General features: G+C 37.5%; 1 protein-coding gene across 1 annotated transcript in view; it reads left to right on the top strand.

The window, feature by feature from the left end:
- The window catches only part of mei4 (meiosis-specific, MEI4 homolog (S. cerevisiae)), a 112,132-nt gene that overhangs the window by 19,161 nt on the left and 70,608 nt on the right, over positions 1–22,363 (top strand). The window contains exon 4 of the mRNA XM_022664975.2: positions 7,539–7,670. Coding sequence (XP_022520696.2) covers positions 7,539–7,670 — 132 coding nt within the window. The remainder of the gene's footprint in view (positions 1–7,538; positions 7,671–22,363) is intronic.

The raw sequence follows: 22,363 nt of genomic DNA, 5'->3' as shown, positions 1-22,363 counted from the left end.
AATCTCCCCAATATAAGAGCCTCTATAAGAACCCAGCCCGGTAATCAGGTTCATTCCTGGGGACTAAATAATCAGGGTTAGTAGCAGCACTTCATGGAAAACACCATCATAATTTCACAATTGTTTACACATGAAATCACTCAAACAGGTTAATCTACAGTTGTTTCGTCTAACAGTTAAACCTTTTACATGCAACCGCCTGATGCTGCGAGCGCTGCAGTGGGGTTAGCTTAGCATGCTAGCGGGGGGTTAGCTTAGCCTGCCAGCCGTGCTTGGTACTCGGAAATCCGGCATCATGGGATTGCCTTCGCATGGAAGGCTACATCTCACCCTGCCTTCAGAATTTGTGGAAATTAATGATGCTGCCCATGAAGGATCATATGCTGCCTACACATTGGGGCAGTCCATGTCTTGGGAGCACATGCTGCCTAAGAGTGTTTTCACACCAGCACTGTTTGGTCTGGTTAAAACGAACTCTGGTCCGTTTGTAACTTTAGTGCGGTTCGATTGAGCAGGTGTGAAAACAGTAATCACACTCAAGTGTAAATCAAAAGAACCAGACCGAGACCTGCTAGAGGAGGTGGTCTCGGTACAGTCCCAAACAAACTCTGGAGCGGTTCTCTTGTGGTGAGAACATGATCCGACCCAGCTATTAAATAGAGTCCATTTATTTGAGCTAAACTGTTGATAAGGCGCAGTTTAATCTGATATATTAGCTAGGTAACGCTAATTACCACAGCTAAGAACAAACGCAGTGTCCATGCACATGCGCAGTCTGTGCTGTGTTCACTGCTCACAGCTGTGAGCGCTGCAGACAGTGTTTCGCGCTAACTGTACCTTAGGTTTAAAAAGGACACAAAAATGCTAGTATTAGCTCACCAAAAACAAACTGTTGGAATTAGACACTGGAGATGGTAAGAGGAAAAAATAAGATGAAATTGACTTTTTTGTCATTAAAACACGAATATGTGGAGATGCAATCAGTCTGCACTGAGGCACAAGACCTGTGGTAGCTTCATTTTTGAGAGTTACTGATCTGTCTATTTTTTCCTTGCAGTGAGTCGTTGGACATGACAGTTAAAGCAGTAGCTTCAACTTTATTTGTATTCTTTCTTTAAGTCCAGGTGCTACTTTAAGGATTTATTAACCCTTTGATTATTTATTTCTATAGAAAGGTGAATTATTCGTTGTCTTATAGTGAACTGTGAATCATTTACTGTGTTTTTCGAACACTATAAGACGCACCTAATTATCCCAAAAATCGTCGGTGTGCCTTTTAATCCAGTGTGTCTATGTATAAATTAACAGTCAGGTTATAAGGAGCAATAAAGCCACTCCGCTGAATTAGACCATTATACAGGAGTTTCAGTTCAGTTGAATTCAGGGAATCGAAACTTACTGTAAATAAAAAAAAGTGCTTTACTCAACCAAATTAACATTTTTCCAGAGAGAAATCTACGTGGATTAATACCCAGCGCTCGTTTGACTTCAAAAGAAAGTCTTTTGTTTACTTATCTTAGCTTTATTTAACATAGTTAGCTACCCCCCTCACCACCACCACTACCCAGCAGCGAGACCTGCTGAATTGAAGGTTCCTTATAGTGTCTCTTAAAATGCGACTTATAATCTGGTTCGCCTTATGTATAAAAATAGAACAATAAATAGACATTGATAGGCTAATTGATAGTGTGCCTCATAATACGGTGTGCTTTATAGTGTGAAAAATACTGTAGTTAGGTAATTCTTCTGAAGTAAAATGTATAAAAATAAAAGTGTAGCACGATGACATATGGATACATGTATTTTGGTTGAATTTTGGTGTTTTCTTTGATCCTGTGAGGATCATAGATCTCGAGTTCTGTCCCTCAGATAAAATCCCGCTGCTGAACATTTTATGGAAGAACTTGAGTTATGTAAAAAAGCTAAAATACCAGCATAGTGCAATGTTTACCGCGACTGGTGCGCATTTACTCAAACCCCCCTCCCCCAGCCCACCCCTTTCATCATCGCTGACCCCCATCGCTCATTCTGAAATTGAGCAGCCTCTTATTGCCTCTCTCAGACGGCCATTTCGCCCAGTCGATTTCCCTCCGCTGCAGTTACAGGTGGCACAAACCTTTTAGGGTTTTTTTTTATGTATAAAATTCAGCTACTCCTCTGTCAGGTTATATCTGAATGGAGCCATAGGCAACTAATAGCGCAGAGAATGGCCTGCTTTAAAATGCATGAAAAAATAAATGTAGCCTATGCTGTGGATGCTATAGGAGAGCGAGTACTGCACGCGTCTCGGGCCTGACGGATGCCCGCTCGCATCATAGCCGAACGCTTCAGTCAGTGCAGAGTACTGAGGAGCGCAAACGGGAAACGCATCCTTCCTCATCGATGCAGCACTGCGGAGGCTTGTTGACTAAATGTTACAAAGTTAGTGTTCAGTGAAATTAGCTGTTAGTTACCGCTGTGCTCCTGTAGCCTCGATATTCCAGCTTCCGGCACGGCTGGATCCAGTCTAATTTTACAGTCTGTTTCATTCCTCACAGCTGTATCACTCCTCCACGCGCATTTTTGATTGTTTTTCATTAGTTTGCCCAGGGACCTTTATCACCAGTTGAACGTGTTTCATAAATCATAACCGTTAGGTTACACTGAGCACCGTCGCTGCTTTAATTGTGCTACTGGGGTTTCATTACCTGGACTAATTGGAGTTTTCGCTTTCAGAATGAGGTTCCTCTTCTGCGCGTGAGACGACGAGTCACCCGCTGGTGGTTTTTGAATGGAAATTCCACACCATAAAAAAAAAAAATAATAATAACTTTCTTGTTTCTCTTCATTTCACACTCATAATGTGCAGAACAACATGTTTCCAGGTCACAGCAGTCATCTCATGTAGTTTGGGGATAATAGGCAGCATTTTCAACTTGTTCAGACTTGTTTTGGTCATGTTTGCTTACAGATTTTAGGGTATCCAGTTTTTGGTTTAAGACAAAATTGAAGAAAAAACTATTTTTTTTACTCTGACTATGAATTATGTATGATATATCATATGCAGTAAAATACAGAACAGTATGCAAGTACTGCAGCTGGTTTTAGCATAAATGTAACAACTTCTCTCCTGTATGATCTTGCATGAATCTTTTTGAAACCTTAGAACTATTGTTAAAATTCCCCCCAGTGAGAGTTCTGTATTAATCTGGAGGTCCCCTTGAGGGTTCCATATCGACCTGGCAACCTAAAACCAAATCTCAACAAGTTGTCTCTGTGTGTGTCTGTGACTCCACTGCAGAGAACCTTAAGAGAAATCCTGCTGTTTTAATCCCGCCCTTAGAGATCTCATCATATTCCCACCCATTAAAAAACACACAAATTAAAAGAATCAATGCTGTGCCGACATCAGACTTCCCTACAAAAGTCTGGACTTTCAGGTTTGAAAACACAATAATGGAAATTAGTGATCCACCAGTTAGATATATCTCATAGATGTTCTCTAATGGCCCTGCTGTACCTGTTTATATTTCTAAGTGGGAAAAAAAATAAACATTTTCTTAAAAAGGTCAAGGGACATGATGCTTGTTCCTGTCCCATGACTTTTGTCTAAAAGTATGTAGCATAGGATAAGATGCGGAGACACAGTACCACAGACCACATCAACATGTGATGGTAATAAATGAATGTATAAACACACGTCAGTTCATTTAAAATGAAACGATAAGTGTAAATTGAAGTCAGCAGTGAGTTGAAATTCATAAAACAAATTGGATTTGAGCTTGTTTAGTGCTGAAGGAGACACAGCAGCAGCGGCAACAGCAGCTATTAGGAGTTAGAAGCTACTAGCAAAGTAAGAGAATAATTACACAATAAGCTGTAGCTGCTCGGTGCCTGTAAAATTTACACTGTGTGGATGAAGGCGAGGGTTGTGGTGTTGGATCTGTGGAGTATTCAATCAAACTAATGTATTGAAAGGTCAGATGTGTTTGCTGTTTGTCACCATGTCAAAATATCCTACCATAGTGTATATTTATAGCTACAGCAGCCTAAATAAAACAGAACATCAGATAGACTGATAGGCTAAATACTCCCTGTAATATTACACTAGGTAGGATATTTGGATCTAAACCTAAATCTTAAGAGAACAAGCTCTCATAATTTAGAAGAATATTTCGATTGACTAAATTAAAGTAACATAGTGTAAAGATTAAGTAATTAAGGTAAAGGATAAGATAAGTTAATTAAAATGTATTTCCCCATTCCATTTCCCTGAAGCAAATGAGAATGGTGAGCTGAATTTGTGTTTGAATGTGCTTGAAGAAAAGCAGAGAAAAACACGAGGCAACATTTTAAAAATGCAGTTGTTATTATTAGATATGCACTGATACCACCTTTACTGATTCCACATTTTTAAGTATCTGATGATACAGACATCGAAACACACCTACTAAAAGTGCCTGTGAATCCTAATATTTTTAGCTTTCCCTTTTTAGATTTTAAGTTTTATTTTGGTATAATAAGGTATAAGATGAAATGTGCATAAACGAGCATAATTTACTGGCTTTGGTAATTGCACATTTGAAAAGATGAAACAGTTTTACAAGGCAAGCAGGAAATCATAATAATTTCACACCATAAACATAATAATAGCTTTAGTCAATTGCCATCTGGTGATGAGAATGTACATCAGTAACTGTTTCCTTCATTTTCATTGGGATCAATAAAGTATCTACCAACCTACCTAACTAACCAACCTACCTACCTACCTACCAACTTACCTACCAACCTCCTTATCTACCTACCTACCTACCTACCTATGCACCTACCTACCTACCTACCAACCAGCCTACTTACCTATCTACCTACCCACCCATCTATGCACCCACCTACCTACCCACCCACCTACCAACCTACCTACCTTCCTACCTACCTACCTACCAACCAGCCTACCTACCTATCTACTGACCTACCTACCTACCTACCTACCTACCTACTAACCTACCTACCTACCTACCAACCAGCCTACCTACCTATCTACTTACCTACCTATCTATGCACCTACCTACCTACTAACCTACCTACCTACCTACTAACCTACCTACCTACCTACCAACCTACCTACCTACCTACCTACCTACCCAAATCCATCCTACCTACCTACCCCATGTTGTGAACTGACACTAGTGTTTATAATACAAAAGATGCTTTGGTTTTCACATGCACCAAAACCGCTGGTTGGATGGAGTGATGGGTAGCACTGGTCCTTTCTGACAGCTCCCACCATTACAGAGTACATTTCAGACTTGTGGGTACCATTGATAACCAATAATGGTACTAGTTTTTATTCCTGAATTGGTTTGATTCTGATGTGTCTGGGTTCACAGCTGCCTGCGCTGTCCTGGTGCTGTCACTGTGGGCATTTATCAGTGTGGCAGGTTAACACTAATACTATTCTACCAATCTACATATCGTAGCCTCTACTACTTTTAATCACACTTTGCTTTTCTACAGGTTATAAGGCTATAAGCCTGTTTGTCGTGTTCAAGTGAAGGGCGTGTCCTAAGTGACGTAAGTGTCCTAAGTGAGTTTCCATTGTTCGGTTTCATACAAAACACAGACGGAATCCATTAATGGACCACATTGATGGACCACAAGTCAGAGAGGACAAGAGGCAGAACCTGGCTGTGAGTCATGTGCTGACTCAGGTTTAATCTTGAGTTTATATCAATCTGTCAGATTTTTTAAATAAAGATAGATTTAAATTGAAGAATCTAGTTTTTAAACCCAGCTCTTGTAGTACTTTCTGCATTAAAAATACATCAGTTATGCTAAGGAACTGAGCTGGATTGCGCCAAAAGAAATGATGTACTGAGGTAAAACTATAGTTCATCATTTTGCTCTCCAGAGATATTTTTCCAAAATAAGAAATAATGTGTTTTAAAGTGTGTTCTAAGACATATAATCTACTTGAGGGATGTATTCATGCATTCAGACAGATGTCATTGGTGACAGCTGCGTTCCAGAGTCGAGGCTACATCCTAGATGGGCTGCATCATCTCCTGGCTGCTCATAGAAAGCTGTTCCAAAGTGAAGAATCTGTGAAATGCATTCAGTATGATTTGAAAGACACAACTGATGTATCTGTCAGGGCTCTGTCAGGGCTTACCCACAATACAGTTGGGTGTGTTCCAATGTAATGGAAAAAGAAAAAATAGGTCCACGAATTTGGGCAAAAAAATGCCAGTAAATTAAAACTGCAGTTTGTTTTAAAATGATTTATAAATGATGAAAAAAAAAACAAAGCCTCATTAGTGATCAGAAGATTGCCGGTTCGAATCCTGTTCATGCAGCTTGCCATCGGCTACTGGAGCCCTGAGAGAGCACAATTGGCCTTGCTCTCTCTCTGGGTGGGTAGATGGTGCTTTCTTTTCTCATCACTCTAAAGGGTAATGTCGCTCAGCACAAGGAGTCTGCATTAGTCTTCACCCTCCTGGTGTGTTGGGGCATCACTAGTGATAGGGGGAATCCATTAATGAGTAGGTTGAGTGATTAGCCATGTAAATTGGGGGGAAAAAATGGGAAAACATTTTGGAAAAAAAAAGAAAAAAACTCATTAGACTGTTCCATAGTTGCATATGTGTGACCAAGAGGTGGACTGAGATGGCACCATTTTTTTTAATCTCTTCTTAAATTCTTAAAAACCTTTAAAGACACTTGCCTATACTATAATATGTTTTGTATAAAAATGTTAAAATACTGTGGATTTGTGATATACTAGTCAAACTTTAGGACAACACAGCTCAATGAACAATACTATACTATACTATTTTAATACTATAATATGTTTTATATCAAAATGTAAAAAAAAAAAAAACATCAGCTCTCTCAGTGAAAACTCGTGTGACCTAGAACAAGTGTGAAAAGATAATCTAACCTAAAGTTGAAAAACAAGAAGTCTGATTTTTAAACTTCTTGGGAAATGCATGAATAAAATGGTGTAGAAATGTGTCAAAATGACAATTATAAAATTGTTCATTGAGCTGTGTTGTCCTAAAGTTTGATTAGTATATCACAAATCCATTGTGCAAAAACAGTATTTACCCAGGGTCTTGATTAGTACAGCATTAGTGAGATATAAGAAAACAAAGTTTGGTAATTACAGTTACCCATCATTAAATGAATCCATTTTGTGTGTTTTCTTCATCATATGATTCAAACTGACTCTGAAGCTCTGTTTTCCCTTCTTGCTGTTTTTTAAACCCTAAAAAAAAAAAACAAAGCCTCGTTAGACTGTTCCATAGTTGCATACATATTATCAAGAGGCGGACTGAGAAGGACTCTTCATAGGGCAGTCCTACTGAGGACCTGTCCTACCTCAACTCCATTGTTTCCACTGTTTGTTGTTTGTTAGCAGCATTAGCATTGCTTTTGAATATCATACATGATTTAGCTGATTAGCTGCATTTGGGGTCAGTGATCAATCATGTTCTTCTTCATTTGAAGGTCAGGGTCTTCATCGATGTCTGGATAACATCTTGTTCCTGTTGTTTGTGTAGTTTGCGGTGCAGAAGACACTGACGGAGTGCCTGATCTCTCTGGGAGGCAGCAGCACGTTCAGATCCGTGCTCGTCAGACTCCTGCTGTCCCACATCAACCACCTGGCCGGGCACCTCTGGACCTCCTGTCAGGTAAGACCTCAACCATCTGCTGAAGGAGAGAGCATGTGGTCCTCTTTCCACGTTTATAATTTCATTTATAATAAGGTGCAACTCTTTATTTTTGTCTGCAAATTGTGTTAAATTAGCTGAGACCCTGTGAAAGAAAATGTGTGAATGAGAGAGAGAAAGAGAGGCTTACAGTATCTCTTCTTGCTGAGCCTCTCTGTGATACAGAAAGGGGATCTGTCATGTCTGCACCCAGCATTATATTAAGGAACAGTATGATCGCACGGCGCTCTCCACTGGGCGTGAACAAATTCTACTTTTGTTGAACGTTTTACACGAGAAGTCTTTGATTTCGTTTGGCACGTCGCACAATTTCATGCCTCTGTGATTCTCACAAATATGAACCACAGCCAAAGCCACTGGGAGACAGTGAGACAACAGCTCTCTGCTGCGCTGACAGCAGACAGTCGCAGATCAGTGTTTACACTGGAAATTTTGCTGGAGGAGTGGTGTGACTCCAAAGCAACTTGACAGCTTGTACAAGTGCAAGTGCCACAGATGCGCTCAATACAAAGAATTCAACTGCGCTGAAATCTCTACACATTGCTTATTAGCATTTTAAATATTATATTTGATTACTTAGTTATTAAAGAATTGCATAGCTATATTGGTATCCAATAATGGGGGTCGGAAATAGGTGGCCTGTAGGCCAGATGTGGCCAACAAGCATAAAACATCTGGCCCGTGAGGTTGTTTGAACTATAATGAACAAACGATAATGAAAAAAATAAAAAAATAAAATGATTTTCTGGTGAGCTTTTGTTTACCCTCCTCCCCTTTCGCTCTGTCGCTTGTGATGACTTTAGTTTCTGCATGTTTTTTGGCCCGTTCTTGGGCTCTCTATCTCCTCTCTATCGTGATTTATATATATTTTTCCCGGCCTTGTCCCGCGGTTCAATCCCGCGTGAGGAGTGGTGTGTGTTTTTTCTTCTTAAGTTTACTGGTTTTGAGATCAACTGTTCTGCAATTGGGGTCAACAACCCTCTGGGCTGGAGAGCTACTAGTCTGTAGCACTCCATCCCATTACACTTCATTTTACAAAACAGATTTTTTTTTTTTTGGCCCGCCACGTAATATACAGTGCTGTAAAAAAAAAAAAAAATTCTGCACATTCTTTTGTTTTTGCATTTTAATAATATGTACATTTGATAAAATCTACAGATTAACATCCACATTTTAATATCAGAGAAAGATAACCTAAATAAATATAAAAGGCAATTTTTTAAACAATAATTTTGTTTATTAAGGGAAAAATCTATCTGAACCAACCTGGCCCTGTTTGCCCCCATAAACCTAATAACTTGCAGTCAATTGTTTGTGAAAGCTGTCAGTTAGTCTTTCAAATCTCTGTGGAGGAATTTTGGTCCACTCTTCTTTGCAGAACTGTTTTAATTCAGACACATTGGAGGATTTTCCAGCATGAACTGTGACTTTTACTAGGCCACTCCAAAACCTTTACTTAAGTCATTCAGAGGTGGACTTTCTGGTATGTGCCAGTTCATTGACCTGCTGCAGAAAAGATAAGTGTATTAAGTATATTTTATTTTGTATTTTAAGTATACTTAACGTAGAAAAGTTCACACTTTTTTTTTTTAATTAAAAAATGCATTTTAATACATAGTAAATGTACTATTTTGAAACAACTTATGGCAACTTAAAAATATTTTAGTTGTAATTAATCTATATTTAAATACAAGATACAAGCATAGACTTCTTCAAACTTGAGTAGATTTAAGTATTTGTGCTGTTTAAACACCTTTTTTAATACACTTGCAGTATATTGTAAATGTACTACTTTGCATATTGATGCAAATATTATGTACACCTTAATGCTACTGCTACTGAGAAAAAATACAACAAAGCTGTATTTAATGCCACTGTATATATTGATGATGCCTATAGTTTTTTACATATCAGCCCAGCTAAGCCAGCTCCAGATTGTTTAGTCTGATTGTGTGATGAGAGCTTGTTTACAGCAGTTTAATTAGTATAACAACAGATTTTTGAGAAATGACAGGAATAATTGTGGTGTAAACATTTTGCCACCCTTCAAATGTAACAATGAAATATATAATATAATCCTTAAAATAATCCTGTCACATTGTAGCACCAATTTAGCATGTGTCGTAGCAACCAGCTAAAAACCTCTTAGCTCCACTTAACTATTTAGAGCATCAGTTAATATAACAATTCTAAGCAGTTATCACCAATGTTTAGCAGAACAATATTATATGCAATATGTGTGTTGAGAAGCATTGGTTGCTGTTCTGGTTTAGATTCTGAATGGCTTCCAGTAAGAAGCTCTTTCTCATCGTCTCTTTAGATAGACAGACAGCCAGACAGATTCTTTATTGAACCCGAAGGAAACTTAGGAGAAAGTGTTTTTCTCACTGAAATAAAGAGAGGAGTCCGTTGTTGGGATGGCTGAGGTATTTCACAATCTGTCTGGCCTTGGTCGAGTAGTCTTGTTGTAGTTGTTCAGATAAGGAAGTTTGGTCTGAATGATGTGCTCAGCTGAATGCAGCACCCTCTGGAGATCCCGTCTGTCCTGCTTGGTGATGTGTTTAAACCAGGCTGTGATGTTTCCTGTGAGAATGCTCCTGATGCTGCAGCACCTTGTAGCGGAAACTTACAGGAAACTTACGCAAGTCCCTAGGTGTCTAATGAGTAGGGCTGGGTACCGATACTTAAACTTCAGTGGTATAAAAAGGTTTGAGCACCACTGATAATTTTCATGATTTTCTTTTATAAATCATTGGTTGTTCAGATCAGCAATTTCAGTTAAATATATCATATAGCAGATGAACACAGTGATATTTGAGAAGTGAAATAGAAGTTTATAGGATTTACAGAACGTGTGCAATAATTATTTAACCTAAATTAGGCAGGTGCATACATTTGGGCACTTTATTGATTTGAAAACCTTTAGCATTAATTATTGGAGCACAAAATTAGTTTAGTAAGCTCATTGACCCTTGACCTATAAACAGGTGAATCCAATTATGAGAAAGTGTTAATGAGCCTACTGAAAGTTTTTCTCCTCTTTGCATCTTCTCTGAAGAGTGGCAACATGGGAGCCTTAAAACAAAACTCTTAAATGACCTGAAAACAAAGATTGTTCAACATCATGGTTTAGAGGAAGGATATAAAAAGCTATCTCAGAGATTTCAGCTGTCAGTTTCCACTGTGAAGAACATAGTGAGGAAATGGGAGAACCACAGACACAGTTCTAGTTAAGACCTGAAGTGACAGAACAAGAAAAATCTCAGATAATCAGAGGAGAAGGATGGTGAGAACAGTCATAGTCAATCCACAGACCAGCTCCAAACACCTACATCATCATCTTACTGCAGATGGAGTCACTTTGCATCATTCAGCTATTCAGAGCACTTCACACAAGGAGAGGCTGTATGGGAGAGCATTTAGACAGTCAAGTCAGCTTCATTTTGGAATAAGGTGCTGTGGACTGATGAAACTAAAACTGAGTTATATGTAGGGCGGAAAAAGAACACAGCATTTCAAGATAAACACTTCACTGCTCCCCACATTTACTACCTTCCACTACCAGATCAGGAGAATCTCTCGCTATCTTTAAGAAACTCCTGAAGACAGAGCTCTTCAAAGAGCACTTACTCTCCTAACACCTCTAACACACTAACTACTTCTAACCTTATTTCCTTCTTCCCCTCCTTCACTTTTCTATCCCCTTACTTCCCTTCGACCTCCGTTAAGCCCAATCTAAACAATGTTTTACCTTTAACTCCTATTACTTTTGTACTTGACTAATGTAAGTCGCTTTGGACAAAAGCGTCTGCCAAATGTAATGTAATGTAATGTAATATAAAAACATTTAAATGTGGTGGTGGTTCATCATGCTGTGGGGCTGTGTGTTCAGTGCAGGTACTGGAATCTTGTTGAGGGTCTCATGGATTCAGTCAATATCAGTAGATTCTTCAGAACAATGTTGAAGAATCAGTGATAAAGTTGAAATTGCACTGGGGCTGGATACTTCAACAAGACAATGATCCTAAACTCTAAACTCTGCTCAAAATCTACTAAAGCACTCATGCAGAAGAACAAGTACAATGTTCTGAAATTATCATCTCAGTCCTCAGACCTGAATATTATTAAAATCTGTGGTGTGATTTAAAGTGGTCTGTTGATGCTCAGAAATCATCAAACCTGACTAAACTGGAGATGATTTATAAAGAAGAATGATCCAAAATATCCTTAACCAGAAGTCAGACTCTTATTGGAAGCTATAGGAAGCATTTAGAGCACATGTGTCAAACACAAGGCCCGCGGGCCAAATGTGGCCCGCCACGTCTTTTTATGTGGCCCGCGAGAGCTTGTAAGATCTTAGTGTCTATAATAAATAGGTCAGAAGCGTTCTTTGACCAAAAAATACATTTCCCACAATGCTTGTCGATTGTATTACCCGCAAAGTTACGGCTTACTGCCACTACACGGCAGTGTAGTCATTGATGTGGAAACCCTGCCGGAGGGAAGGTGTAACTTCGCGGGTGGAATTGAGACATATAAATGTTTATCCCATAATGTCCAGAAAAAAAGAAGTTGATGCAGACGGACGGCTGTGCTTCAAGGCGAAAGACCGGTATGCCTTTTGTGTTACGAAGAGTGTTACTGACCAAAATAAACGCTTTTTAGGAGAGATATAAGTTCTGTGTAAATATTTATAAGACAATAGCTGACAAAATCTGTTTTAATGACGTTAATAAACATCACTGGGACAGCGCTAGTCGCAGTTTCACCGCAGCAAAGTACGAGGACGTGAATCACTTATCTAACCAGCCTTTACTGATTTCTGCCCTCAATAACCCTTTCAATAACCTCCAATAGCCTTTAATAGTCTTCAGTAGCCTTCAACAGTCTAACCTTGCAGCCGTGGTGTGTCCACTAAACTCCGTAGTTATAAACATCCTGAGGTTAGCAGCGCGATAACTGACCTGTTTATAATGTAATCCCAGCAGTGACTCATGCTCTAAACGGCTGCTGTTAGCTGATTGGGCTGAAAGATGAACTGTAGAGAGCTGTATTATTCGGTTACAAAAATCTTTATTTCATACACAGAAGAACTTAAAAATTGTAAAAACGCTCCAGACTGGCTGAGCTGAGCCCTGTAGCCCGTGGCTGGGCTGTAGCTCTGACTCAGTAAAGACTGCGGACTTGTGGTGCTGCTGCTGCAGCTCCCACTAGTGGTTGGATGAGGAACTGCTAAATCTGAGGAAATGCTATGTTCTTAACAGCTCACAATTTTTGATTTTATATTTATTAAGCCTTATTTCAGTTAATAATTTCAAAGTTAATATAACTTGATGTCATTTCTATTCACTTGAATAGTTTGGTTCTTGATTGATGGAGTTTTTGGATTTCATGACATGACAAATTAAAAGGATTTATGTTAATAGAGCAACAAGCAAACATTTTTTCCATGCAACTGTAATATTTGATTGAATAAATAATATATTGAGAGTTATTTAACATTAAGGAGTAATTACATTCATTTACATATATTACATTTGGTTACATTTTATTATATTTATAAGTTACATCTGGCCCTCGGAGGACAGCCAATATGCCAATGTGGCCCTCGGCCAAAATGAGTTTGACACCCCTGATTTAGAGGCTGTTATTTCTGCAAAAGGAGGATCTACTAAATATTGATGTAATTTTTCTGTTGGGGTGCCCAAATTTATGCACCTGCCTAATTTAGTTTAAAGAATTATTGCAGACTTTCTGTAAATCTTATAAACTTCATTTCACTTTTCAGATATCACTGTGTTTTTCTGCTTTATGATATATTTAACTGAAATTACTTATCTGAACAACTGTATAAGGGAGCAAAGGTACTGTATGCTTGGAGTAAAGGCGTGCAGAATTTGGAAAAGAACCAAATCTTCAAACGAACAAGTCTTCAGCTGTTAAGTATGTTGTTTGATCGGTCAGGCTTTAATGGTAGAGGAAAAAGTGAATCAATCTTATCAATTAATCTATTCAGAATGACCTAAATATAGTCTGACTACTCATACAGACCTTTTTTGTTATTTTGCAACTGTACAACATCTTGCTTAAAATGGTAAAGAAATGTTTCTTCATTAACTTTATGTATTTTGTATATTAGGTCATGATTTGTTCACAGTAATAGAACTTTTGGACAGGTGTACCCAAACGTCTGCATGCCACTGTACTTAAATAAATCTGTGTACTTTAGACAACTGTCTTGCACCTTTTCCGGAGAATGTAGTGAGAACAGCTGTTTGTAACACTGCTTTTGAGGCGTATGCATGATATAAATAAGTGCCCCACTTATAAATTTAGTAGATCTATTAAGAGAGAGCCGCATCTAGATAAACACTGTTTACTGCAGTTATGCTACATACTTAAAAAAACAGTGTTTTAAAGAGTTTGAAATTTAAATATATTTAACAAACAAGGAGTTTGTGGTTAACTGTGCAGAAATGAGGGGAAACAAAGACACTGGAGCAGAGTTCACTTTACCATGTTTTTAAACTATTTATAATTTTTAAAGTGAGTGTTAATGCAGTTGCCTCTGCTTGTGAAATTTGCAGGCTTGCCATTTCCTGAAGTCGACTACTCTCAAGCAGCTCTCACTTTTACTTTTCAGTTCTGTCCTAATTGTCTTTATGTTTCTCTGGACGGGAGAGATCTCTGAGTGAACCTGTCCGAGCTTTAGGCCTCCAGCCGATCCATCACTCCTCCTCTAGATTTTCCTCTCGTTCTTTTTTAAACCAACAGCCAAAACCAATAAAAGAGAGATGACTCTTATAAACTCATTTGGCGATGCATCACCTCAAATTGTGCCACAGATCAGCCTCACACTGGAGCAGAAGTTTTACTTGCTCTGGCAGAGCTTGGTGTGATAACATTGTTCTTGGTGATATAACAAAATACTGAAAAACATTTTATTTATTGTTACATTGTCAACCTTTAAGGGGAAACAAAAAAAAAAGTCATTTTTGCAACAACAGCAACTTACCAAGATATCTAATGATTTCATATTAAATATAAAAAAGATACAATAATTATTTAAAAGATACATAAAAATACTTTCTTGTTAGACAAAATCTACCACAATGCAGAATGTCAATGACATGCATATTAACAAACATGAAAACCTTTAAAACTGTACTATAAATAGTAAAATTAATATAAACCTGCTTTCAAAACATTTCCAGTATTACATATTATAAAATGATATTATTATGGACGGATGTGGCTTCAAATATGACAAAGTTTAAAACATGTTTTATTAATTTCAAGAATATACTGCTGCTACAAAAGACGTGATAAAGTAAATTATAATATGATGTCTGATATAATGTGATATAAGTTTTCAACAATTAAAAGAAACCCAAACTTATATGTTAACTTTTGTCTGTTTTGTAAACTACAGTAACTTATGTACTTTGTCAATAAAATAATAATAATAGAACAAAATTAATTGTGTAACATAAAACATAAAATGTATGAAAATGTACAAAAATAAAACATATTTAGTGCATGCATATAAACTGCAAATATAAGCAATTACACAAAAACTCCTAAAAGCTTCACAGTAAATAGCAAAACAGTTACAAAATGCAGTTTTTTAGTCAGAATAACTCCATCATAATACAGATTTTTTTTTTGTTTAAAAATGATTACCATATTTTTCACATTTATAAGGTGCACTTAAAATCCTTTAATTTTCCCAAAGATTGTCAGTACACCTTTTAATCCAGTGCACCTCATGTATGAATTTTACTAGTCTAGGTGTAAGAAGCAGTGAAGCCACTCCGTTAAAGTTGGACACATTATACAGAAGATTTAAGTGAGTTTCTCCAGGCTGGAGCAGTATTAGCATTAGCCGCTAACCATGCTATGCGCTAGCTCTTTTGCTATTGAAAACTGAGTATATCGGACTGTAGTCTGCGCATTTACTGTCTTAAAAAACACAAACCGCTAGCTGATAGCGCCCTGGTTTACCAGAACACTTAGGGTTCCTCAGTGTAGTGCTGTCGGGTAGCATTTACTAGGGCTAAGTGCTGCTAACCGCGGCTAGTGCTGCTGCTAACCGTGCTGTTAAAAAAAACATTGGAAATCTAAGCTTACTGTAAATAAACAGAAGCACTTTTCTCACCCAAATCAACATTTTTTTTTTAAAGAGAAATATCTGTGCAGATTACTGTGTGACACACATTATACCCTTCCTTACTAATGTCGCTTAAAATAAGCTGTATAATCCGGTGCGAAAATGTGTGAAAATAGTTCACTTTTTTTTTTTTTTTTTTTTTCCTCATTTATAGTAAAATATGTCAGGGATTGAAGAAATAAGATTTTCGTGGCATAAATATGTCATAAAAGTGTTGGTTTGTCATTTGGTGCAACTGTTTAGTGGATGCTTAAAGAATTGTGTAGCTTAATTTATTGACAAAATAAATCTGTTATCTGTATGCCTTTTAAGGCTAGGCAGTCTGTTCTCATATACTAAGTGTGACTCTGATGAGTCACTTGTGCTTTGTTGTGTCAACGTGTTGGCAACTGCAGCCTGTTATTGCACTGCTTTAGCTCTGCTTTCTGCCTGCTTGGTTTTCTGTGCAGTAGGAACATGGAAACAGGCGGGTTCGGGAACATAACTGCTGGGTGAACTTTGCTGGCCTTAAAAAATTTCATCTGTATGAACAATTCATTCTCAGAGAAAATGAGTTATCGCTTTTCAACTGCATCACCATTCATTTAATAATGAGAAACTGCAAATGAATAGCTCCCCAGATAAGAACAAATAAATGCTTCACAGAGTATTTTGGTTTGTTTTTACCCTTTTTAAGTTACTATTTGATTTCTTTGTGTTCCTTCATAGTCTGAATGACTTCAGTACTCATTTACAGTGTTAGAAAATAAAAATAAAAACACTGAATGAGAAGGTGTGTGCAAACTTTTGACTGGTACTGTATATTTATGACGCAGGCATACATAACCATTTTTCAAACTAGCTGCTAAGATATTCCAAATGTTTACCCTGCATGCACCCTTCCAGGTGCTACCAAGTCTATAACATCACATCAAATGTTTCTCTTGTGCTCTAGGCCTCTTGCATTATTGTGTGTGGGTTAGTATCGGCTTGATCCAAAAAGAATTTTGGGCCAGTTGTATTTGAATGTGACTTCACCATATTATTATCCATTTGTAACAAATTGCGACTCTTCACTGTGGTGCCGTGTTGATTGCCACTTGTCACCAAATTACAGCAACAAATCGCTTTTCCCCACAAAAAATGACTGGTTGATTGTCGCTCTGTCGCCTGCAAGTGTAAAAGCAGAGTTACACTCCTAGAGTGAATAGTAATAGCACTTTAAATATGCAAATTTTAAAGACCAAAGGTGTTTTTTGCCACTTTTTTACACTTTTACATAAATTAAAGAAAAAGCAATTACAAAACTGCACTGGCTCCCAGTATCGCTTAGAATTGATTTAACTATAATTATAAAAGGCTTTACATGGTTTAGCACCATCCCTGTCGTTTTGTCCCTTCACGATTTCTCACTTCCTCTACCGCTAGCCTGCTAAACGTACCAAAGTTCCCCCCAAAATAAATCTGAAGAATTAGCCTTCACCACCTGCTCCCCCTAAACTGTGGCAAAAAGTATTAGAGAGACAGGTTCAACAAACATTAAAAAAATTAATAATTAAAACATTCCTTTATAATGGAGTTTGTTTTAACTGGACACTGTATTTAACTTAATTTCATTTTTTTTTTTTTTTTTACTTTTTTTTTTTTTACTTTTTTTTTAAATTTATTTTAATGTATAGTATTTTTACTCTTTGTCAATCTGCCTGCTTTGGACTCTGAACTACTCAGACATCACATCACATCACAGCATGCACACCCCAGACTTCCCTGACTTTGTTGATCACGTGACTGTATGGCGTTCCTGCTCCCCCAGTTACTGACTGTTTCCACCTGGCCTGTCTAGTATAAAAGCCCCTCAGTTTGCTCTGTTCCTTGCAGAGTATTGAATCTAGTAATCTAGCTCTTCTACAACACATTTCCTTTGTTTATTGCCTTGCCCTCTCTATTGTTTAAGCCTAGACTCTTTGTTAATAACCTGTGTAATCGCAATCTGTTAGTGTTAGAGTGTTAGCATGGCACTTTTTATGATATTTTCTTCAAATTATTTCCATTTGACGCTATGTCTTTTTTTATTTTAATTAATAAACATTTTAAGTGTTCTATTATTTTTTTAATTAGTTGTATTTAATTGGTGGAATTTGTATATACATTCCCTATTTTCCTTTTGGTTTAACTCTGTACTGTATAATTGTTGCAAGTTGTTGTTATAATTATTATTATTATTATTATTATTATTATAATAAATATAAATATACAAAAAAAGTAAATATAGTGAGAAGATTCTGTGTTCCAGCGTGTATATCTGCGCTTTAACACGGAAAACTGAAACGTTTGGAAATGCAACGCAGATGTAGAAATAGTAAACGGAGTCACGCGGCTGTGAGCAGTGAATGCAGCACAGACCGAACGTGCATGGACACAGCGTTTATTAATAGCTATGTTAATTGGCGCTATCTGGCTAATATATCAGTTTAAACTGTGTATTATACGCCGTTTAGCTCAAATAAATAGACTATATTTAATAGCTAAATCAGATCAAGACCAGATCACGTTCTCACCACAAGTGAACCGCTCCAGAGTTAGTTTGGGACTGGATCGAGACCGTGCCATTACTGTTTTCACACCTGCTCAATAGAACCGCAACAAAAGTTACAAACGGACCAGAGTTGGTTTTAACTTGAACAAATAGTGCAGGTGTGAAAACGCCCTAACTCTGATGTGTTTTTGGCTTAATTTGGTGTCTTGGAATCTAGTGCCAGACTAGTGAAATATGACCTTAAATAGTTGTAACACTTTACCATAAGAGTACATTAATTAACAGCACTCATGACCGTTCTTATGTATAGTGTGAATATTAAATTACATGTTATTAGTAATCATTACACCTTTTTAAACTAATATCTCAATTCATTATTATTTACAACATTCTTTTTGCATTAGAATTTTGTAATGTTTAATAACGTCTTAAGTAGTGTGAATTTATACTTAGTTGATACTAATACGTTACTAAATCATTTAACAGTGTTTATTACTGTTATTTGTGATCCTTATAGTAAAGAGTTATTGTTCTGTCAATCCTTAGGAACCTGTTTACGATAGAACACCAACATTACGATTGAAACAAGTGTGAAATCTAACATCTTTTTGAAGTACTTAAAGCACTGTTCACACTAGGGTTCAGTGGAAAGCTGCGCCAAAACTGGACCTGAAAACTTCATACTGTATCTTGAGTTTTATGAAAAACACTTCAAGCCTTCACTTTTCAGGCTTTTATCCTCCTACACTCTTACTGTTGCCACTCAGAACCTATCCCAGAACTGTTGCCCTCTTCAGGTTAAAGTGAATAAAGGGACGAAAAGAGAGAGAGAGAGAGAGAGAGAGAGAGAGAGCTGGTGTGAAAAAGGGATTATGACCTTTGGTTTTTGGCACATAAAAATATGATGCAAAAAGAAAATTGTCAGACATGGCCGCTCTGAGACCGTTGAATGGAGCTGCTCTTCTGAGCACACATGGGCAGGCTGTGAAGCCTGTGTCTAAATGAAGAAATGCACCAGGGGAGGGTTCTGAAATGCCAGCGCTCACACTAGAGAAGGGAAACGTTCCCACACATGTTCGTCCTGAAAATCAAATGGCAGAAGTCAGCAAACTCTCCTGTTGATTCGTAGCCAGGTGGGCCTGTTTGCAGAGGGCTGCTGTAGATGGCTGTTGAATGTGTCTTCACCTTTCTGTTCCTCACTGATGTCAAACACGGCGTGCGGCTCCTACCACACTGCTTATGATGTTTTATTCAGATGTGCTCTTCGAGAGGCTCTCGCGGGTCACGTTTCACTGAATTCCTGCTACTTCCTGCTGTACACTTACGCTGTTTTGTTGTGTGTGTTTTTTCCCCCTCAACACATTTCTATCACCTCCCCCATCTCTCCCTCTCTCTCGCTCCCTCCCTTCCTACCTCCATCTCTCCCTCTCTCTCTGGTTCCTGCCATGTCTGCCTCTCTTTGCCTCCATATTCATATTTCTGCCGTCTTTCTCCCCATCTCTGCGACAGCAGTGAGAGCAGGGCCTGTCAGGCTGAGTGTTATTTTTAGTGGCTGCTTGGCGTTGATTTATGTGAGCGTTTAGATTCAGTTTAACCCCTCATTGGGGGCTGGCAGGAGGCATATGACTGCTCCCCCTCCTTCTTGACCTTTGCTGGTGTCCAACCGCAGATGCTGTGCAAGGTATGGTGGTGGTGGTGTTTTTATTTTTTTATTTCCTTTTTTCTCACCTTTGGAAGGATTGTTTGTTTGTTTTAGATCTGAGATAATCCGTTTTAGACAATATATTTTTTTCTGAAAATAATTTCAATAAATTATATTAGGGTCCCTATTTTGGCGATCTATAGTTGAGCTGTCAGCTGGTATCGTGAGGATGCAAAAAATACGCTTTGCTCAGCTCGAAGCACAAAAAAGGCATGTACTATTTCTCTTAATTAATAATGGGAGTGCACAAACATGCACGATTCCTTATAAGAATCAGATGTGCGCTGACTTTGGCGGATTGGTATTTTAAAGGCGCAGCCCTTCTGCGTTTCTCAGCAGAGGAAACTGACCTGTTCACTCATGCTGTGAAGGTGCGTGAGCAGGTCATGGGAACAGCAATGTTATTTTACTAAATATTCTGTTATTTATGTTTATTGTTGATTTAAAAGATTGCTTTGTGCACTGCTGTGTATGTGAGAAACATTATTTGATCAAGAAAGGGTGGGTAACTGATGTGATTTTACTTAACTTGGCTGTGTGTGTGTGTGTGTGTGTGTGTGTGTGTGGAATGTACGCATGCCTGTGTTGCCAAGATAGCAATGAACGTCTGACTGTTGACTGTTGTCAGGGTTTAAATTAGTCAGTGGAGCACCTGTTTTCTCCACCACCAAGATAGCAACACACCAGAAATTGACCTGAACACACCTCACTTCCAGACCAGCACACCAATCAGTGTAGATTTATTCGTAAATGATAGGATTTTAATTGGTGTCAGTTCTTTAATCTTGAAAATATTCTCAAATGAATCATAATTCATTACACATTCATTACAAGTTTTGATCACAATTGCTAAAAACGAATAATTATATGAATCGCCGCAATATTCTGTCATTATTCATTATTAAAATCATGACAAAAAAAATTAAGCCTAGTATTTCTTTGTATTTTTGGGAGGGAAACAAAAATAATTGATTGCATACATTTAGGTGTTAATGTTGACAGCAATATATTTTAATAATGCCCCTCTGTATTGAAGCTTAAAATAAAATTACTTGTACTGAGTCGATACAGTCTGCCTCTGATAGGTAGGCCATAAAATTGTTGCAAACGTGGGCATTTTTGTTTTGTATCAAGCAAGCTGTATCATGAAATATCTGATATAATATTTGCATTACGTGACATTTACAAATGCTTACAAAAGTTACAATGCCATGCTAAAACAATATATTGTGCAGCACTTTTTAAGATCATTTTAATCCCACTGGTATAATGCAAATATGACAATACAGCACCATAATTGTAAAATTACGCGTTTGAAAGAGCAATTGATTTTTAATTATTCAGACTATTTTCTGTAGTCAACTAATCTGTTGATTTTTTTTCTATTGCTTAATTGGTCATGATTTTTTTTTTGTCATACCCTCCATTTGTGCTTCCTATTAGTAAGGCTCCTGAGTCAATGCATATTTTATCTTACCTTGACAGAACCTTTCAGGGCCCTGGACTGATTTTCCTGAACATTTAGATATTTTGACGCACTTATGTTGTTTATGTATTTGCAGTAGGGATGTGCCATATCGTATCATATGCAACAATACCACCAACATTTTTGAATATTCTGCATGATATTGTAACCTGAAATATCGTGACACATCACCCACCCCTAATTATCACATCAGACTATTTTTTCAGTTTTTAGCAAAAGAAAAATTCATACTGTTCTCATTTCCCATTATATATCTACTTATATATTATATCTGTCAAGTATCATTACTTTTTAATTAATCATAAATATAATCCTGGATATATGGAGATATTTTGAGTGCATTTTTAGTATCATGACATTCTGGATCATTGACTTCTGTTACAAATCTGATAGAATTATTGTATTTTTTACCAGTAATATCTCAGTTGAGGTGTGCCATATCATATCGTATGCAATAATACAATTTATTTTATTTTAAATATAAATATATGTACACATATTAATTCAGTGTTTTGTCATATCGCCAAGAGTATCGTTATCGTGTAAATACCATGAAATATCGTGATATTGTTTGGGGGCCATATTGCCCACCCCTAATTTTCAGTTTACTATAATTCCACAAATGTTGATCTAAGTCACTATACATACAGCAATGTACTGTCTTTATAGAATCAGTTCACAGATAATATTTTAGAGGATAGGGTGGGCTTTGATTCATGTCACCTAAACAATGTCAAACCCGCTTCTACTCCCTTGTGGGTGGGTTTCATACACGTGTTGA

This window comes from Astyanax mexicanus, chromosome 1 (genome assembly GCF_023375975.1).
Source record: "Astyanax mexicanus isolate ESR-SI-001 chromosome 1, AstMex3_surface, whole genome shotgun sequence".
In the NCBI taxonomy this organism is placed as follows: Eukaryota; Metazoa; Chordata; class Actinopteri; order Characiformes; family Acestrorhamphidae; genus Astyanax; species Astyanax mexicanus.
This window is presented reverse-complemented; position numbering and strand designations above follow the sequence as displayed.